The sequence below is a fragment of the Dasypus novemcinctus genome, chromosome 4 (assembly GCF_030445035.2).
Source record: "Dasypus novemcinctus isolate mDasNov1 chromosome 4, mDasNov1.1.hap2, whole genome shotgun sequence".
NCBI lineage: Eukaryota > Metazoa > Chordata > Mammalia > Cingulata > Dasypodidae > Dasypus > Dasypus novemcinctus.
Window position 1 is genome coordinate 434,827 of NC_080676.1, and position 18,466 is coordinate 453,292.

At 36.0% G+C, this 18,466-nt stretch overlaps 1 protein-coding gene across 5 annotated transcripts in view; it reads right to left on the minus strand.

Moving 5' to 3' along the window:
* Window positions 1–298: 298 nt before the first annotated feature.
* The window catches only part of LOC101444016 (zinc finger protein 33B-like), a 35,767-nt gene continuing 17,599 nt past the window's right edge, over window positions 299–18,466 (minus strand). For all 5 annotated transcript variants that reach the window (XM_012528550.3, XM_058294959.1, XM_071214501.1 and 2 more), the window contains 3 exons: window positions 15,969–16,113; window positions 15,595–15,690; window positions 299–4,129 (listed from right to left, as the gene is read on the minus strand). In XM_012528550.3, the coding sequence (XP_012384004.1) occupies window positions 2,049–4,129; window positions 15,595–15,690; window positions 15,969–16,113 (2,322 nt within the window). In that variant the 3' untranslated portion in view covers window positions 299–2,048. The remainder of the gene's footprint in view (window positions 4,130–15,594; window positions 15,691–15,968; window positions 16,114–18,466) is intronic.

The following is an 18,466-nucleotide window of genomic DNA, read 5'->3' on the forward strand; positions in this document are numbered from 1 at the left end:
GAACTAGAATGTGTCCTTAGTCACTCTGACTCAAGTTCAGTTAACCAGAGCATTGTGCTGATTCACTAGAAAGACATAGGCAGATCATATACACCCGTACACTCACACATTTAGGAACCCATATATCAAGTGTAGGTTCAATACCCATATTTTCTTTTTACAGCACTGTATTTTATTGGTTAGAATGCAGTTAAGTGCTACTCTTCATAGCTACTTTCTCAAATTAACTGAACTTTTAGTGTTAATAAATGCATACCTGATTATATTAAATATCCTTTGACAATGAGGCAGTTGAAACTTTATGAAAACATTATTTCCCTTTTTTATTGAAGTAAAATTCAGTAACATGTCATATCCATGTATAAATGCCAAGAAAACAGGAGGATAAAAGAAATAAGGTACAGTACTTTAAACATTCAAAGATTATTATACATAAAAGGTATACTGTACTATTAGGATATAATGAGGCACTGCTGATAGTCAGCTCAGAAAATACTGATATCATGTAATATAATATACCGCTTTTAGACTGTCAATAGGAGCCAAACACCAGCTCAGTCCTAGCCCTGTTCCAGCCTGATCCATCCTTCTCATACAGTCAAAAGTCTTTGAGTGTCCAGATTCTTTAATAGGAAATCCAGATTAGGAACCCCTAATTCCCACACCAAAGAGCCTTCAGTCCTCATCTAGTCTGTGTGGGTGGATATCTCCCCTGAATCGCATTTTGGAGGGCAGTTGCTTACAGAGGGTTTAAGCAAAATTTAGGCAGAAAGTTGAAGGATCCACATATTTACACTCAAGGCACCTCATGGCTTGGGATGAACCACGGGGTAGGAAGAAAAATGGGGCAAGGGGGCAAGGGGCCACATTTCCCCATGCACAGAATATATTTTATTTACAATTTCATATTTTAATTAGTCAAAACTTTTAAATGCTTAGTCATTAGCTTTGTGGGCCTCCATTTAAACCACTGCTCCAAGTCCCAGATATATTGAGCATAGGCCCAATGTTGTAACTACTAAACTAGGAATACCTACTACCTAGTCACAATTATGTTACGTTCAGTTATGCTCAAGAAACACATACAGTTTGTATTATGTACCACCTGTACATACATTAAAGTCCTATACCTTTATGTATATACGTAAAAGAGATACCTCACATCTAAAATGAATGCTGTTCCCCTGATGATTCAATTTATCTATGCTTTTAAAAGACTGATATTAAATGGTTGCCAGGAGTTAGGGTTGGAGGAAGGATGTAATTATTAAGGAGTAACACAAGGGAGCTCCTTGTGATAGAAATCTGATGGAATACCGATTTCAGAAGTAGTTTTTGGTTCTGTATTCTAAATGTGCAGATACTTGAATGTACACATGACAAAATTTCACAGAACTACAGAGTAGATGTAAAAACTGATGATATCCAAATAAAGTCTATATCTGAGTTAATAAGTATTAATACCAATTTCTTGTTTCTGAGATACTATAAGACATTATCATTAGAGGAAGCTTGGTGAAGGGCATACAGAAATTTTTTGTACTGTTATTGTAAGTTCTTGTGACTCCTTTTTTTAAAAAACATTTTTAAAGTTTATATTTCACAATAAATATCTATAAATTACTTGTTACACTTTCTAAAGTCAATTATGTCACCAAATCTGAAACACAACGTCTAATAGTACATTATTTCTAAAAATAATTTTAAATCTTTATTTCTTTAACTGGCAGATTTCTTCTCGGATGAATAAATTCTGACATAGTCTAGTTTGAATTTTTGCTGAAAACCTTTACAAACTCAAAAAATTTGTAAGGTTAAAACACTATGAATTATCTCACTTTCATTGAATATCACTTCTTACCAAGGCTGTCCTATATTTGTTGCTATCTATGGGTTTCTCCCCTATTATTACTTAGAAGTGAAAACAAGGCCAGTTTGCAGATGAAAGTTACTGAACATTCAGGATGTCACTAGGGCTTTTCCTTTAAAATGAATCCTCTGAAGTTTAGTGGAGGCAGACATCTGGCTAAACACTAACATTATTCATTTCATTCATACAATTTTTCTCCTGTGTGGGTTCTCTGATGTACAATGAGGTTTGACTTCTGAGAAAAGGTTTTTCCACATGTGTTACATTCATAGGGTTTCTCCCCTGTGTGTGATCTTTGATGTTTAGCAAGGTCTGATTTACGATAGAAGATTTTTCCGCATTCACTGCATTCACAAGATTTTTCTCCAGTGTGAGCTCTCTGATGTACTGTGAGGGATGATTTGTGACTAAAGGATTTCCCACATTCATTACATTCATAAGGCTTCTCCCCTGTGTGTTTTCTTTGATGTAAAACAAGTCCTGACTTAACACAAAAAGATTTTTCACATTCATTACATTTATAAGGCTTTTCTTCTGTATGAGTTCTCTGATGTACAATTAGAGCTGACTTATGGCAAAAAGCCTTTCTACATTCACTACACTCATAGGGTTTCTCCCCTATGTGAATTCTCTGATGCTGAGTGAGCTGCGACTTCTGACAAAAGGATTTTCCACATTCGTTGCATTCATAGGGTTTCTCCCCTGTATGTGTTCTATTGTGTTTAGTTAAGTATGATTTATTGTAGAAGATTTTTCCACATTCATTACATTCATAGGGTTTCTCCCCTGTGTGTGTCCTATAGTGCTGAGAGAGAGTTGACTTATGGCTGAAGAATTTCCCACATTCAGGACATGCAAAGGGTTTCTCCCCTGTGTGGGTTCTCTGATGTACTGTGAGGTCTGACTTCAAACAGAAGGTTTTCCCACATTCAAAACATTCATGAGGTTTCAAACCTGTGTGAATTATCTGATGCCTGGTGAGTACTGACTTGTGGTAGAAAGTTTTCCCACATGCATTACATTCATAGGGTTTATCCCCTATATGAGTTCTCTGATGCTGTGTAAGATGTGATTTCTGACAAAAGGATTTCCCACATTCAGAACATTCAAAGGGTTTCTCACCTGTGTGAGTTCTCTGATGTACAGTAAGGTGTGAATTCATACAGAAGGATTTTCCACATTCAAAACATTCATAGGGTTTCAACCCTGTGTGTGTTCTCTGATGTTTAGTGAGGTCTGACTTCTGGTAAAAAGTCTTCCCACATACATTACATTGATAGGGTTTCTCCCCTGTATGTGTTCTCTGGTGTAATGTAAGGGCTGACTTGTGGCTAAAGGCTTTCCCACATGCATTGCACTCATAGGGTTTCTCTCCTGTGTGTGATCTGTGATGTTTGATGAGATTTGATTTCTCCCAGAAAGTTTTTCCACATTCGTTACATTCAAAGCGTTTCTCTCCTTTATGTACCCTCTGATGTCGAGTAAGGTGTGGCTTCTCCCAGAAAGCTTTCCCACATTCATTACATTCAAAGTGTTTCTCTCGTTTATGAGTTTTCTGAAGTTGTGAGAGGTGTAACTTCTTAGTGAAATTATTCCCACTTTCATTACATTCATAGTGTTTCATATATACTCCATGTTTCAAGAGTGTTGACTTCACACATAAGGATTTCTCATAATCACTAAATTCAAAGTGATTTTCCCCTGAGGGAGCTATTAGATGGAACAAGTGAGAGGCATTGTCATAGAAAGTTCTCCCATGTTCATTATATTTACAGTCATTCCCTTCTGTGTTTTCTCTTTTATGGGTACTAAATACTGCTTTTTCATAGGCAGCTTCCCAACATGTATTATATTCAAAATTTTGGCCTAAAGGTTGAATCTTTCCATGGTGATTAGGGTCATCCTTATGATTAAGGGTTTTCCCATTTCGAAAAAATTCACTTTCCTCTCTAATATGAGTTTTCTCGTGTTTAATATGGAGCAGTTTTCCACATGCATTAAATTCATCAAATTTCTTTCCTAAATAGGTCTTCTTATTGATAATGAATTCTGAAATAAAGTTCAAACTCATTCTACATGAGTCACACTGACAGAGTATTTTTCTTGAAGGAAACAAATTTCTGTCCAAATTAAATGGTTTTCCTATTATATTACCTCGTTCCTTAGTAAGAGTATTATTATTGATGAACACAACTTGCCAAAAAAATTTATCTTGGTTTTCTTGCCTCCTCTCCTTCAGGCGATCATCTTTCCAGACTCCTAGAAATAAAAAAAATTGAACTTACTATATAAATATTAATACATTTCCTCTGGAAAAGCTCCTATGTAACAAATGTCCTATGTTGTATGTCGTAGCTGAATTTTTGGTTTCTTGATTAGTCTCTACAGCTGAAAATAATCCCAAGTATGTGGTTTTTCTAATACTTTGCTTTTGGGAGAAAAACAACAACAAAGAAACAAAAATGCCCAGCCTAGCATGGAACAAGACAGGAAACTGGGTATTAGAACCAAACATTTGGCTTCTAGGTTGCAGATGAATAACAGCAATGGTCTAAATCTGAATATCTCTATGCATCTTCCAAAAAACTATACAGTAAATATGATACAGTCATTAAATGTAACAGTGTGATAGATATAAGACTAAACGTATCAGTCATATCAATAAATCTGAATGGGCTCAACTTGCCAATTTAATGAAATGGATTTTTAAATTGAGTCAGAGACATAACCCAAACCTATGTTGTAGTGAAGAGAGAGACTTATAAGTATGACTCAAAATGGCTAAAAACAAAAGGTTGGGCAACATTATTCACAGCAAAAGGAAACGACAGGTGGGGGAGGGAGGTGTTGACCTAAGTACCTTTGGAAATGAATAGAGCTTGTAAGACTCAAGATAAAAGGAACTGCATACAGTACTGTAGTCTAACTGATAAAATTGTTTACCATGGGGGTTCAGGTTGAAAAATCTGATACGGCTCTACATGTATACTAGAATGGAACAATCAAGGAAATGGATGGTGCATGGTGGGAGTGAGGTCTAGCAATCATACTGCTGGAGTGGGAGTTTACAGATAAACAAAGAAAGTAAGCTAGAATGATGTATGTGGTAATGGATTTAGAGATGGAGACTTCAGTATGATTTTATGCTTTACTTAATATAAATAGACATGGTTACATATAGAAATATTTACAGATATGTGTTGTGATGGTTAGAGTAATGTGTCAACTCAGCCAGGTAATTGTGTCCAGTTGTTTGGTCACGCAAGCACTGGGCTAACTATACTACAAGGGCATTCATGGACTTTGGTCACCATTGACTTAACTGCAGTGGTAAATCACAGATAGGTGATTATAATTACATCAATCAGGGAGACTGCCATCAGCAATGAGTGATGCTTAACCAATCAGTTGAATACCTTAAAAGGGGAAGTGATTCCAGCATTAAGTGAGAATTTCCCAGCTCGTCTTTGGACAGCCAATGTCTTCCAATCTCATCAAGAACCTTCACTGCACTTTCACTGAAGCTCCTGGTTGCAGCCTGCCTGCGGAACCTGGACTTGTGCATCCCCACGGTCATGTGAGACTCATAAAATCACATACTATTGACAGATATCTTTTGTTGATTCTGTTTCCCTAGAGAACTCTGACGAATACATGTGCATACACAGGGTTTAGTGAAAACATAAACAATCCCATGCTCTGTTAGCCAAGAAGGCCTAAAGGCAACAACATCCTAGTGATAACAAACACATCTAGGACCTACAACTTGGTTTCTATTCTCATTCCCCAGTAAAATGAACCAGGGCTCCATGGAGAAATCACTGATTCTAGAACTGGGGTAGGAAATATATAAGGGCCTGGAGCATCTTGCAATGCCAGAAATGGAGGAAATGCTTCCGGAAAAAAAAAAAACTATGAGATATGTCAAAGGATCACAGAAGCCACATGAAAGAGCTTCCAATAATCAAAGCTGGTGCAATCCAAACCAACAAAATATAAAAATATTGGGTTATAACACAAAGTATAAAGTAAATATCCATGAATCAATATGGATATAAATGAATGACTAAGAAATAAATAAACTGGGGAAAAGAGACAAAACTCCTATGCAGAAGAATTCCAAATAATATATGCGTATACTCTTCCATCAAGGACGGGAAGCAGGACTCCCTACTTGTTATGATATGGATTGCAGAGTGACTTCATTCTAGTGTTTGTACAGAAGTTGGAAAAAAGAAATTTTAGAGTGAAGAAACCTAAAAAATACTAACTTAGCTAGGAATTCAAGGCCAACATCAACAGTCATAAACCATGTTGATAGTATGTATGTTTGATGTGATGAAAATGGTGGAACTTTATATCTGTGGCCTTCTTCCCTCAAAACCGATATTTCCACTTTTATTGAGAAAAGCATCAGACAAATTCCAATAATGGGACATCCTAAAATATACCTGACCAGTACTCCTCAAAACTGTCAAAGTTATCGAAAATAAAGTATCAGAAACTGCTACAGCTACAAAGAGCTTAAAAAGACATGACGACTAAATGCAGTATGGTACACTGGATGGGATCCTTGAACAAAAAAGAACATTAATAAAAAATTAGAAAAATCTAAAACTATGGACTTTATTAATAATGTATCAGTAATTATACAAAAGGTACCTTACTATTACAAGATGTTAATAATAAAGGTATTAGGTAATGGGTATTTTGGAACTGTACTATCTTCTCAATTTTCCTGTAAGTTTCAAACTGCTCTAAAAAAAAAACAGTATATTTTTAAAAAATGGGCAATGAATCTGAATAGAATTTTCACCAAAGATAAATGGCTAATAAGCACTTTAAAAGATGGCTAAACATTAGGGAAATGCAAATTAAAACCTCAAGATACCACTGCACAACCACTAGGATTGGCATAATTGAAAAAACAGATGTGGAGAAATTAGAACCCTCATACACTGCTGGTGTGAATATACAATATTGCTTTGGAAAAGAATCAGATAATCCCTGAAAAGGTTAAATATAGAATATAGCCCAAGGATTCCACTTCCGGGTATATATCCAAAAAGAAATAAAAATGTATGTATTATTTATCATAATAGTCAAAAAGTGTGTGTGTGTGGGGGGGATGCCCATCAACAGATAAACAGGTAAGTGTTGTATATCCATATGGCCATATAGCCATAAAAATGAGTGAAATACTGATACATGCTTCTACCTGGAAAAAGCTTGAAAACGTTATGCTAGGTAAAAGAATTGAGGCAGAAAAGGCCAAATATTATATGATTCTACTTATGTGAAATATACAGACTAGGTAAAAATCCATATAGATAGAAAATAGATTAAGAGGGTCCCAGGGGATGGGTGGAAAGGAGAATGGAAATGGGTATCAGGTTTCTTTTTAAAGCTATAAAAATCTTCTGAAAATTATCGTAGTGATGGTTGCACAATTCTATGACCACGCAAGTGATTAAAGTATACACTTAAATGAGGGAAAAGTGCAGTATGTGACAATAAATAAAGCTGTTTGAAATTTTCTTCTATTTGTTTGCTGTTTTGTAGCTGACACAATTGATATTCTACATTGTTCTTACAGCCAACCACCTGCTAAACGAGCATGAACTTCAATCACTTGTGTGGAGATTCTTTTGTCTGTGTGGACAATCAGATCTGTAAAAAATTACAATCTGGCTTTTTAATCGTCATGCTTTCTTATTTTTTCTTGTCTGTGTAATGGGCATAATATTCACTATGATACTTCTTAAAATTGGTGATATTGGAGAACCTATATATTTCTGGTTTTGAAGGTGTGATCAAATTTTTCAACAAATACTATGTGATATGTTTTCCTATTTATCTCTATTAAGACTAAGATATTCCAAACTTCCTAATAAAGTGAGCATCTTTTAAAAGATTTTATTTGGAGATAATCTGTAGATTTACATGCAGTGAAAACAGAAAGATACCATTTATGTCTCATCCACTTTGCCCCAATGCATAATAACACCAACTAAAATCTTACACTGATTTATTCAATTGGCCTTATTCGGATTTCACAAGTTTTATATGCATAATATGTGGGTAGAATTTTCTCACATGTGATCACAACAGTCAGGACACAAACAGTTCCATCACAAGAATCCCTCATGCTACACTTTTGTAACCAGAGCCACCTCCTTCTCCATCATCTTCTTAATGCCTGGAACCACTAATGTGTTCTCCATCTCTATAATTTTGTCATTTCAAGAATGTCAAAGACCTAGAATCATACAATATTGTAACAAATGGTCTAACTGCATTTTTGATGTTTGACTCCTAACAAATTTCAAGTGCCACGCTTCTGCCTTCCTCTTTTGCCCCAAATATTGACAGACCAGTAAGAACTCCCAGGTGCTCCTTCTCTTGGTGTTGGAAGGAAGTTCAACGCACAGAAGCCCTAGCTCCTATGGGGGTTCATTTTATCCCTAATGACAATAAAGGCAAAGCCAATCTCATTCCTTCTCTCTCAAGCTCTTTTAAACTTGCTTGGGACCTTTCCCTGCCTTCCCCAGAAATCTTCTTTATTTGAGTAACAAACTCTCAATATTCTCTTGATGATGCCAATAATTCCAACATTCAAACTAAATTTGGGGAGGGAGACATTATGGCCCAATGTCCTTTTTAGTCTTTCTCCATTATTAGATCCAGTCCAGGATCAAATATGGTATTTTATTATTACCGTCACTTTAGGTACTGTTTTTAAAACTTTTGGGAACATACATAAATAAGATAAAATTTCCCATCTCAACCACTCCCAAACATTCAATTTACAGTTCAGTGGCATTAATCACATTCACAAAATTGCACTACCCTGACCACCATTCATTACCAGAATGTTTCCATCACCCCAAACAGAAACATTATGCCCATTATACATTCCTCCTCCCATCCTCCCCCCACCCCGAGCAACATGTAATCAATCTAATTTCAGTCTCTAGGAATTTTCATATTCTAGCTGTTTTATAATCCGTCTCTTTGTGTCTGACATATTTCACTCAACATGTCTTCATGGTTCATCCATGCAGTGGCATGTATCAGAACTTCATTACTTTTTAAGGTTAAGTAATATTCCATTGTACATATACACCACATTTTGTTCATCTATTCATCTGCTAATGGACATTTAGGTTGCTTCCACTTTTTAGCTATTGTGAATAATGTTGCTATGAAACATCTGTGAGTCCTTGCTTTCAATTCCTTGGGATATATAGTGAGAAGCAGGATTGGCAGGTCATATGGTAATTCTATGTTTAAGCTTTTGAGGAATCTTCAAACTGTTTTCTACAGCAACAGCACCATTTTACATTTCCACCAGCAATGTACTCAAGTTTCCGTTTCTCCATTATCTTCCATTTTTAAATAACAGCCATTCCAATGCAAGTGAAGTGGTATTTCGTTGTAGTGTTGATTTGCATTTCCCTAATAGCTAATAATGTTGAGCATCTTTTCATGTGCTTATTGTTTGGGGAAAAATGTCTATTCATGTCATTTGCCTATTTATTAATTGGCTGGCTTTTACTTGTTGCGTTCCAGCATTTCTTTATATACAATGGCTATTAAACTTTTATCAGATATATGCTTTTCAAATATTTTCTCCCATTCTGTAGGTTTGCTTTTTCACTCTTTTGCTAATATCTTTAGATGTGCAAAAGAAATTCACTTTGATGATGTTCAATTTATTTTTTTTGTTGTTAATGCTTTTGCCTAATATAAGGCCCTGAAGATATTTCCCTATATTTTTTTCTAAGAGTTTTATATAGTTTTAGCTCTTATATTTAGGTCACTGATCCATTTTTGAGTCATTAATAACTTTTGTAAGTTATGCAGAAGGGATCCACTTTCATTTTTTTGCATGTAGATAACCAGTTTTCCCATCACCATTTGTTGAAAAAGATAGGGAAATTTATAATACTAAATCTAACATAAGAAGAAAGGAAAGGTCTCAAATATGTGTTTAGGTCTTATATTTCTTTCATCAACATTTTGTAATATTCAGTATAGAGAAGGTGTACATATTTTGTTTGATTTATACCTCAGTATTTCACTTTCTATGGTATGATTGCAAGTGGTATTGTGTTTCTAATTTCAGTTTCCATATGTTGATTGTCCAGTGTAGAGCAATGTGATTAATATTTTTGCACTCATCTTGCCTAAATCACTTATTAGTTCTATTTTGTAAATTCCTATGTTATATAATCATGTCATGGCAAATGGGTATAGTTTTCCTTTCCTTCCAATCTGTATAGAGTTTTTTTCTTGCTTTATTATGCTAGCTATAATTTCCAGTACTATGTAATGAGTGGTATGATAGGACACCTTTGCTTTGTTCTAAGTCTTAGGGGAAAACATTCAGTCTTTTATCATTAAATATGATGTTCTCAGTGGCTTTTTTGGTAGATGTTCTTTCATCAAGTTTTGGAAGATTCCCTCTATTCTCAGTATGTGAGAGCTTTTATCATGACGGATGCTTGATTCTGCCAAACATTTTCTACACCAAGTGATACCATCATGTAATCTCTCTTCTTTACCCTACTGATATAGTAGATTACATGGATTGATTTTCAAACACTGAACAATGCTTGCTTACTGGGAATAAGTTCCACTTGGCCATGGTGTATAATTCTTTTTAAACTAGGTTGGTTAAAATTTGCAAATATGTTGTAGAATTTTGGTACTAAATTTATGGGAAATTTAGGTCTATAGTTTTAGTATTATTATTATTTTGAACTGCCTTTGTATGGCTTTGGAATAGCATTTTAAAAAGCATTGGGAAGTTTCCCTCTTCTTTTATTTTCTGGTAGAATTCACCAGTGGACCCAGATACCCCTTTTGGGGGAGTTTCTAAATTAAAATTCAATTCCTTTATCATTAAAAGATCATTCAGATTATCCATGTCATCTTAGTTGAGTCTTGGTAGTTTGTCGTTTCCAAGGAATTGGTCTATTTCTTCTATACTGTCAGAGTTGTTGACAGTTTCTCTTACTATGATATTAATGGCTACTGGATCTGCAATGACATATCCTATTTTTTTGGTGATGTGTCTTCCTTCTTTTTCTTTTTGTCAGTCTTGCTAGAGGTTTATCAAGTTTAATGACCTTTTCCAAAGAACTATTTTGTTTCACTGATTTTCTCTACTCTTTTCCTATCTTCAATTTCACTGACTTCTGCTCTCATGTTATTTTCTTCCTTATGCTTGCTCTAGATCATTTTGCTCTTTTCTACTTCCTTGAGGTAGAAAGCTAATTATGGATTTGAGACCCTTCTTCTTTTCTAATGTTATCACTTACTGCTATATGTTTCCCTATTAGCACTGCTTTAATTGCTTCCCACAAAACTGATATGGTATACTTTACATTTCATTCATTTCTATGCCTTTTTTCTTTCTTTAAAGATTTATTTTTTATTTCTCTCCCCTTCCCGCCCCCCCGCCCCCCCAGTTGTCTGCTCTCTGTTCATTCGCTGTGTGTTCTTCTGTGACTACTTCTATCCTTATCAGTGGCACTGGGAATCTGTGTTTCTTTTTGTTGTGTTATCTTGCTGTGTCAGCTCTCCATGTGTGCGGCACCATTCTTGGGCAAGCTACACTTTTTTCACACTGGGTGGCTCTCCTTTCGGGGCACACTCCTTGTGTGTGTGGCTCCCCTACACGGGGGACACTCCTGCGTGGCAGGGCACTCCTTGCGCGCATCAGCACTGCGCGTGGGCCAGCTCCACATGGGTCAAGGAGGCCTGGGGTGTAAACTGCGGACCTCCCATGTGGTAGGTGGACGCCCTAACCACTGGGCCAAAAATTTCCAGTGAGACTTTTTCTTTGACCCCAGGATTATTGTAAAGTGTGTTGTTCAATTTCCAAATATTTGGATATTTTCCTTTTGTCTCTCTGTTATTCATTCATACTTTGATTCCATTTTATTCAGAGAAAATACCCTGTATGGTTTCAATTATTTTAAATTTGTTGAGATTTGCTTGGCCCAGGATATGGTCTATCTTTCTATGTGTTGCATGGGTAATTGAAAAGAATGCCTATCCTGCTCTTGCTGGGCAAAGTGTTCCATGAATATTTATTTGTTTCTTTTGGTTGATTATTCTGTTCAATTCTTCTATATCCGAGCTAATTTTCTGTCTAGTAGTTCTATCAATTGTTCAGAGTGATGTGAAGTCCTCAACTATAACTGTGGACTTATGTATTTCTCCCTTCAGCTCTGTAAGTTTTGCTTTGTGTATTTTGAGGTCCTGTTTTTTGTTGTAGACACATTTTGGATCATTGTCTTTTTGTTGGACTAAGTCCATTATCATTATGTAATTCTCCCATTATTTCTAGTAATTTCCTTTGCTCTGGAGTATATCACCTGATAGTAGTAGGGCCATTCTTGCTTCATTTGGATTAATGTTAGTATGAAATATCCTTTTCCTTTCTTTTATTATTAAGTTACCTATGTGGCTATATTTAAGTTTCTTGTAGATAACATACTGTTGAATTATCCACCAATCTGTATGCTAATTGGTGGATTTAGATAATTTATATTTAAGATATTATTGATATGTTAGGCTTAGGTCTGCCATTTTGTTTCCTGCCAATTCCGTTTCTCATTCACCCATTCCTCTTTCCTTACCTTACTGTTGGTTACTTGAACACGTTTTACGTTTCATCTTGATTTATTTATAGTGTTTCTGAGTATATCACTTTGTATAATTTTCTTAGTGGTTGTTCTAGGTATTACAATGTATGTATGTAATTTATCACAATCTACTGGTATTAACATTTTACCACTTCAAGTGAAATGTTGAAACCTTAATTCCATTTAGGTGCCTTTACTCTTCCCACTTTTTAAGTATAATTGTCTTAAGTATTTCCTCTACATACAGAGCACCATATCATATGGCACTGTAAATTTTACTTCAACCATCAAAACTGGTTTCAGAAATTCATGGCGATATTTTATTATAGTTACCCTGATTTTTTAAAACCACTTCTCATATTCTTCTTTACTTTCTGAAGTTCCAGGCCTTATTCTATTATCATTTCCTCTTTGTTTAGAAAATTTCCTTTAGTTATTCTTTAAGAGTAGATTTGCTAGCAAAAAATTTTCTTAGTTTTCTTTTGTCTGAGAATATCTTTATTTCACCTTCATTGCTGAATATATTTTCACAGGATACAGACTTTTAGTTTGATATTTCTTTTCCTTTGGTACTTGAAAAAATGTTGTACCAATAGTGTCTATGGCTTCAGATGAGAAATTTGCTGTCATTCAAACTGGTGTTTCTTTATATAAAATATTTTTTCTTTTATTTTCATTTTCAGAAGTTTAATTATGAGGTAGCTTAGGCATGGATTTCTTTGGTTTATCCTATTTGGAGTTCGCTCAGTTCCGTGAAAGTGTAGATTTATGCCTTCTGACAGATTTGTGAGGTTTTCAACCATTATTTCTTCAAATATTTTTTCAGTCCCACTCTCATCCCCTTCCAGGACTGTGATGACATAAATGTTAGTTCTTTCGTTATTGTCCTACTTTAAATATTTAATTCTCATCACTCCCAGGCCTTCCAATTTTGTCTAAGTTACCATAATCACCCATAAAGCAAACTACAATAGTTTCCTAATGAGCTCCCTATCATCCCTTACCAATATTTTTTCTCTATAAAGGTGAAAAAGATCTTATAAAAATATAAAGCAGATGTTATTCATTTGCTGAAAGTACATCAGTAAATTAAGTATAAAATTAAGTTTCTTAATAAAGTTTACGATATGCTCATCTTTCAGACAATCTCTGACATCATTCCCTGCCCTCCTCCTGTCAAGCACTCTCCTCCAGCCATTGTGCCTTTTTTTGTTATTCCTCAAAAATATCAAGGACATTCCTATCTCATGAGCTTAGCAGCTGCTGTTACTCCTGCTGCAGGTAGAATCCAGACAGCGCACACACTCATTTCATTCATATTTCTGCTTTAACGTTGATGTTGTTAAGGCTTCCCCTGACTACTCTCCTTAAAGTAATGCAATCTAACCCTGCTTTAATTCCCTTGTTAGTTTTTATCACCACAGAACACTTAATACACATAAATATTTTGATTTTGTGTTTAATACTACTTGTAAATGCTCATTTGGAGATATTATTTTCTTCACTACTACATCTGTAGTAGTTGACATTGTTTATGAATTCCAAAAATAGATATTGGATTGTGTTTATAAACCAGTCCTCTGGGCATATTAGATTGCATTAAATTCAGAGGTTTCACTTTTACTTGATACAATTATGATTAGGGCTTTGATTTGGTCACATCAGTAGGACGTTGAATTCCCATCCCTTTGGTGGGCAGGGACCCACAGAGAAAAGGACATGGCAGCGGTGAGAGTTTGAGTTTTGATGCTGGAGCCCCAGGAAGTAAATACACAGAGAAGAAGAACACAGGAAGAGACAGCTCATGAGATATGGCAGAGGCCCTGGGAAGAGAGATGAGCCTGAAAATCTACAGCTGACCTTGTGAAGAGACCTGAGCAGCTGAGCCACAAAGAGACACAAGCCATATACCATATACCAGCTGAGATCAGAAGAAGCTTAGACCATGGAGCCTTAAGAGGGAGGAAGGCTGAACCCTCACAGAGATGGCCCACCATCTTGTGTCAACAAACGGCAACAAACTTTGGGTGAGAAAGTACTTCTTTTTTGTTTTGTTTTGTTTTGTTTTCCAGTTACTTTTTTTGCATCTTTTAAAAATTTTTTTAATTGACTTTGTAATAATATTACATTAAAAAAATATATATGAGGTCCCATTCAACCCCACCCCCCCACTCCACCACTCCCCCCCCCCAGCAACACTCGTTCCAATCATCATGACACATCCATTGCATTTGGTAAGTACATCTTTGGGCACCTCTGCACCTCATGGTCAATGGTCCACATCATGGCCCATACTCTCCTCCATTCCATCCAGTGGGCCCTGTGAGGATTTACAATGTCCGGTGATTGCCCCTGAAGCACCATCCAGGGCAGCTCCATGTCCCAAAGACGCCTTCACCTCTCATCTCTTCCTGCCTTTCCCCATACCCATCAGCCACCATGTCCACTTTTCCCAATCCAATGCCACCTCTTCTATGTGGATATTGGATTGGTTGTGTCCGAGAAAGTACTTCTTATGGTACCTTGAGTTGGACTCTTCAGTACCTGGTAACTGTAAGCTTCTACCCCAAATAAATACCCTTATTAAAAGCCAAGAGTTCTTGTCCTTTGCATCAGCACTCCTTTGTCTGACTAATACAATTTCCCCTCTAAATAACTGACTGGTATATAGAACATGCTCAAAAATTATCTGCTTAATGAAAAATAAATGTATGAATGGAGGCCTGACATCAGCAAAAATGCAGGACAATGTAGGTAAGATGGGCAACTGAAATTGTTTGGAAAAACAAAGAATCACTAAGAAATAAAAATAGTAAAGGTGAGCTGGACAAAGACTGAATTGTGGAGAGATGTGTAATAATGTAAATATTATAAAAATGAATCAATGGGAAGGCATTTTTCTGAGATTAATATCTGTGATTTAGGAATTAGTAATCTAGGTCATTACCAAAGGCTAAGGCCTCTAAAGAGATATTCATGAAGAATATTTCAAAGTTGTCATCTCCTGAATTAATCATAAAGAAATATTAAGCCTGACGTTTATCTGTGCAGTATGCATTAACTCACCTCGGAAGCTCTGGTTTGGGAATTCTTCCTCCAGTATCCATGGTTCCTCTCCTTGTTCCAACCTGAAGATCACCTCTGGTTTTGTAACACAATAACCTGTTAAAGAGAAATAATTTAGGACTTGGGCCAGGCTGTGTAAACTTTAGGGTCTCTGAAGGAGAAGGTAGTTTCTGCAGCTGTTCGTTGAAGGCACCATAGGAACTTTCGCAGGAAATGTGAACATAAATATCTTTCTGATGCTCAAAAAGGATTAATAAATACCAATTCCTGACTCCCAATTTTAAATATCATTAAACGCTATAGAGTGTCTGCATGTTTCAATAATCAAAAAGGTAAAGAATGTGATTTGTAATTACATAGGAAACAGATCTTACCCACTGAAACCAGGTTACTATAGTTCTCCAGCATCACATCTCTATACAGGGACCTCTGAGTAGTGTCCAGGTGCTGCCATTCCTCCTGGCTGAAGCCCACAGTCACATCATTAAATGACACTGATCCCTGGAGTTCTTGTTCAATCTGAAATGTTCAGAATTAGGTAATGTGGGAAAAGATGTATGGGAACTAATACTTACCATGAATATTGTTCAGAGCTTACCAAAGTGGGGTTTACAGAATGTTTGCTTAGCTTTATACTTTGTGAGAAATCATAACAGAAATATTCTGCCATCGCATTATTAATTCATGCAAAAAAAATTATCAAGTTCCCACAATGTGCATAGAATTATTCTAGCTGTTAAGGATAATGATACTATGATTAATTAAAATTCCTTTGTATTCAAGGAGTCTACATCTTGGTATGAAAAGAATATATGCAGTAATATTATAAATTATAAGTATATATTGTCAATACATTTATTATAAATTTTCACTATATTTCTATTAGGATTTAAATACGTAGAAAGGCAGCCTAATATTTTATTTCATTGCAATACATTTTCTAGGTTCTAATCCTTCAATTCAGAAACAATACATAGAATGTGTAGAAAATAATAAGGAAAACATTTTGGAAATAACATATTTAATGATGTATTATAATGAAAAAGGAAGAGCCAGAGAAGCAATGTGAGCATATACTGAAATTATGTAACCAGGTTTTTATTTAGAGCACTAATACTATTAAAATGGGGATGGGGGTGGGGTGGGGGGAGGGCTAAGAGACAAAAACAGCAACAAAATACAGTAGTAGAAACTAGGATGCAAATAGGGCACTAACACTATGAGATACTCAGCAACAGAATAGTGTCACCAATTCACTGGATAGAAAGGAAATGCTTCCCCAGGTTTTTCTGTACGAACAGGTGCAGATATTATCATTAAGTGTGTCTGGGAAATTAGTGGAAAATAGATTGAGCACAGTTCATTAGCAAGATAGGCTTTAAGTATACTGAAAAGGATTTAGGACATCATGATTTGATGGTGGCTGAAGCCATTAAGAATGAATCAGAACTTGCTCACAAAAACAATAGAGGAAGGGAAAAAAGCTGTCTGATGGAAATGCTTTGGGGATCTGCTGACAAAGAGAGTACTGTGCTTCCCCTAGTAGGGTAAGGGACAGAGAGACAAAGAAGCTGAAATGAAAACCCAAGAGTTACTACCCTCATGTCTGGAAATGGTACCCATCCCCCACCATCAAGGCAAGCAGCCTGGATAAAACCTGTGGCTCACTGCATCAAACTGAGAGGGGAACAGACACCTTCCTCCCTGGGAAGAGATGGGGTATGGCAGAGGGTCAAGAGTAGTAGCTCTGCAGTAACCCTGGCTAGCAAAGCCTGCTCTGAATCTCAACTTTGGCCGAACTAGAATCATAGGCAAGTGGAGGATGAAAGATTTGCCGACGAGCACCATCTGCTGTCTGACTGGGAAACTGCAGGGTGAAAAACCACTTTGAGGTGTCTCTTGTCCCCAACTCCTGGGAGTGCATCTAAGCCCCATTATTGAGACCCTAGCCCTATTCTAATAAAATAAGCTGAACAATTTGAAAGACTTAACCATAACAGGGAAGAGCCATGAAACAAAAATGAAACAAAACCACTAGGAAAGAGACAGAAATGGACCGTCAGAGTAAACTCACCAGCACATTCAGATGCCTACACATCAGCAAAAAATTACAAGCCATACTAAGAAACAGGAAGATATGGCCCAGTCACAGGAACAATCAAAAAATCCTAAGGAGACATATGATTTATGAAAACTAATCAATGATAATCACACAAATCTCCAAAATCAAATCAAAGAATTGAAGGAAAATATGACTATAAAAGATAAAGGATATTACAAAGACACTGGGTGAACATAAAGAACAATATGAAAGCCTGTAAAGAAAAGTAACAGAGCGTATGGGAATGAAAGACACAGCGGATGAGATTAAACATATGCATTATACGTGTCCTGGAAGGGGGAGAAAATAGAAAAGGGACAGAGAGAATATTGAGGAAACAATAACCAGAAACTCCCCAATCTTTATGAAAGACATAAATATCAATATCCAAGAAGGACAATGCACCCCAAACAGAATAAATATGAATAGACCTACTCCAAGGTACCTACTATTCAGAAGGACAAATATGAGATAAAGAAAGAATTCTGAAAGCAGCAAGAGGAAAGCACTACATCACATACAAGGGAACCTTAATAAGATTGACCACTGATCTCTCATCAGAAACCATGGAGGCAAGAAAAAAGTGGTATGATGTATTTAAGACACTAAAAGATAAAAAATATCAGCTGAGAATACTTCATCTGGCAAAACTGTCCTTCAAAAACAGGAGTTTATTTAAAGTCTTCAGACAAATAAAAACTGAACAAGCATGCTACAAAAAGACTGGATTTATAAGAGATAATAAAGGGAATGCTACAGCTTGTAAGGAGC